Raw genomic sequence first — 3,286 nt, 5'->3', positions numbered from 1 at the left:
CCTCGGCCTCCCAAAGTGCTGGGATTACAGGCTTGAGCCACCGCGCCCGGCTTGTTTTGTTTTTTGAGACGGAGTCTTGCTCTGTTGCCCAGGCTGGAATGAAGTGGCATGATCTCTGCTCACTACAACTGCTGCCTCCCAGATTCAAGTGATTCTTCTGCCTCAGCCTCCTGAGTAGCCAGGATTACAGGCGCATGCCACTATGCCCGGCTAACTTTTGTATTTTTAGTAGAGACGGGGTTTCACCATGTTGACCGGGATGGTCTCGATCTCTTGACCTCGTGATCCACCCGCCTTGGCCTCCCAAAGTGCTGGGATTACAGGCATGAGCCACTGCGCCCAGCCCGTTTAGCATTTTAAAAAAATCTCAACATAAAGAAAAGCTAGAAACACAAATACTTACCATTGTGTTACAGTTACCTTCAGCATTCAGTACACTCTACGTGTTGTGGAGGTTTGTAGCCTAGAGGCAACACACTGTACCGTACAGCCTAGGTGTGTAGTTGGCTCTGCCACCTAGGTTTGTGAGTACACTCTATGAAATCTGCACAACAACGCACTCACCTAATAATGCATTTCTCAGAATGCATCCCTATTGTTAAGTGATGCATACTGGACTTTATGCACTAAAAAAAAAAGCCAGAACACTCCTTATGTACCACATAGACTTTACCAAACATTGAGAAAAAACAGAAGCAAAAAGGAGACAATCCTACAATGAAAAGGAGACACTCATGTCTACCCTAGTGATTCACTGTGTCTGGAGGAGGTGAGGGGGCCACAGACAGTTCTGCAAATATAATACGGATATAGCCAACAACCAGCGTGTTTGCCCTTCCTTTATCAGTGAAAACAAACTGAGAGCTGAAGTGTATGAACAGTTCCCTAGTAGTCTTTTTGAGAAAAAGATTCAAATGTGCATCAATATGTCAAAACTGACAGATACAAGAAAACCATTCAGCTAGAGATAATTCACAGCATTTTATTCAAGTTAGTCCATTACATTCAATAATCTGCCATACTGTTCCCAGCACCACTATTACTGTCTCTATTTCTCTTTGGAGAAGACCGGGTATTAAGAAATCTGGTTTGAATTTCCATGATGCCTAACTCTATATGGCCAAAAATCCTCTTCTTTACCAAAAAGCAGCTTCTTAATCACAAGAGAAATAGATGGAAAGACTGAGATATATTTGCAGAAATTTATCTCTACTGGAGACAATTCATAGTTCATAATATTTCAGGGTTGTGCTTTACTCGGGGACTCTGTTTTGGGGAGGGGGTTGTTTTTCCTAAATGTTTGCTTAATACAAATAACTTGCCCCACTGTATCACAGATGGGAAATGAGGACTAGTCCCCAGAGAACAAGCAGGCAGTCCTCCAGGGAACAAGCCTTAATGGCTCCTAGTGGTGACACAGTCATTCTGCTTCCCCAACCTGTGAGCAATAATAAAGTATGACCAAGTGAACAGGAGGTAGTAACTAGCCAGATAATCCATGGGCTAGAATCTCTAAACAGGAATGCTTGTGTGTTTTGAATCATTCAGAGCTGGAAAGAGACACTTTTGGAGAATAGAAAAGTGTGAAAAAGATAAAGGTTTCTCACCAAGGAACCCATAAAAAAGGTGGTACCAGTCAAAGGTAGTCTTGTGCTTTTCTTTTGAGATGAGGGTACCCCAAATGGGTTGTGCCATTTTCACATAAAAATTGGAATGATAATGAACAAGTGAAAGTGAAATCAGTTTCTGTCCTTTGTTCAATAAACATGGATAGAGCACCTGTGTGCAAGGTAATGGGAGGTGCTGAGGGGAAAGGTAAAGCTGTTTAAGCTGTGGCCCTGAGCTGAAGGAGCAATCTAGCAGTGCCAGCAGACCCCACACACTACAGAGCAGTGTCCCAGGGGTCAGGCGGAGGGAAGGATCACTTCCGGCTGCAGCATCAGGGAAGGCACTCTGCAGCCTCCCCTCCGGGTTCTCAGCGTGCCTCTATGTGGCCGCTTAGCCTGCCCCATTCCAGGCACTTGCGCATCTTCCTTATCTTTCTCTGTAGGGTGAGAAATGGAAGTTTGAGAGGATAAGATCCTGCCTCACAGGTACTTAATAAATGTGTGTGGAATTGATGTATGGTGAAAGTGACACTTTATCTTAGTGCAGCAAGGTGGAAAGAGCTTTGGGAAAGGAGAGGAAAGACGGTGGTAGTGAGGGTAAGGTGTTTTCATCAGAAGATGGGAGCAAGGGTATACAAACCAAAAAGTCAATTTAGTATGTGGCTTAGCCTAGAGGGCCCCAACACAATCAAAGGCCATAAAAAGGTAGCTGAAGTCCTCTGCCAATAGAACTGAAAAGCTAAAATCTTTCTCTGTTTCTTTTTGAAGTAACAACTGGTCTATTCAAGCTCAACCAGAGCATATAAGAGAAAAATGACTAATGAGAGGGTCTGAAATAGCTTTGAAGGACAGTCAGATTCTAGAAAGTAGAAAGATCACTGAGTAAACACTGTACCTCCCTTATCCTACACACACAAAAAAGGTGAACATGAATGTAAATGTGTAGAGCAAACTTTTGGGCGTCTTCAAGTTTGTTTTTGGCGCTTCGGTTTGTAAGCAATCAAGATGCTGAGAGACGCTATCCCAAAGAAGAAAGTCTGTAGGAACCAGAGTAGCCGAGCCTGACCACTTGTGATGCCTTTGTGCCTAAAAAAAAAAAAAAAAGAAAAGAAAAAAGAAAACAAAGTTTTAATACCAGAATGTTACATCTTACAGCTCCATGGGAGTTACTGTCTTCTATATATTTTTTAAAAATTATACCTTCCACTACTTTCCTTGGGTTTATTTTGCTGCTTTTCTCTGGCTTATCTTGGATGGTTCATTTATTTTTCATCTTTCTTGTTTTCCAATAAATGTATTTTGGATACTACAGCCTTCCCTGAGAACCAGTCTGGCTACTGTCTGGGGCACAGTATTATAAAACTGTTTCTCATGTAATTCTGATAAGTGGAGGGAGTAAAAAGCACTGGTATGGCTTCAGAGCAAATGTTCTGAAGACAGACCAGATACAGATCCCAGCGTGACCACCTACCAGCTGTGACCTGGGAAAATCACTCAGTATCCCTCAGAATCAGTCTCCTTACCTGAAAAATGGGAATGGCAGTAGCTATCTCACTGAATGTTGAGATGACTGATGGGATAATACACACAGAGTGCTCAGAAGGAGCCTGGTATACAGTCATGATAAACACCTGCCTGTAACATCGTTCAAATTAAACTGCCTAAAACAAAGTGCAAAA

At 42.7% G+C, this 3,286-nt stretch overlaps 1 protein-coding gene across 2 annotated transcripts in view; it reads right to left on the bottom strand.

Annotated features, from left to right (window-relative positions):
* Positions 1-962: 962 nt before the first annotated feature.
* TMEM254 (transmembrane protein 254) overlaps positions 963-3,286 on the bottom strand; it is a 14,335-nt gene continuing 12,011 nt past the window's right edge. For both annotated transcript variants that reach the window (XM_017497031.1, XM_017497024.2), the window contains exon 4: positions 963-2,693. In XM_017497031.1, the coding sequence (XP_017352520.1) occupies positions 2,573-2,693 (121 nt within the window). In that variant the 3' untranslated portion in view covers positions 963-2,572. The remainder of the gene's footprint in view (positions 2,694-3,286) is intronic.

This window comes from Cebus imitator, unplaced genomic scaffold, assembly GCF_001604975.1.
Source record: "Cebus imitator isolate Cc_AM_T3 unplaced genomic scaffold, Cebus_imitator-1.0 Scaffold11, whole genome shotgun sequence".
Lineage (NCBI taxonomy): Eukaryota > Metazoa > Chordata > Mammalia > Primates > Cebidae > Cebus > Cebus imitator.
The sequence above is the reverse complement of the archived record's forward strand: the minus strand, read 5'-3'. Positions and strand labels throughout refer to the sequence as shown.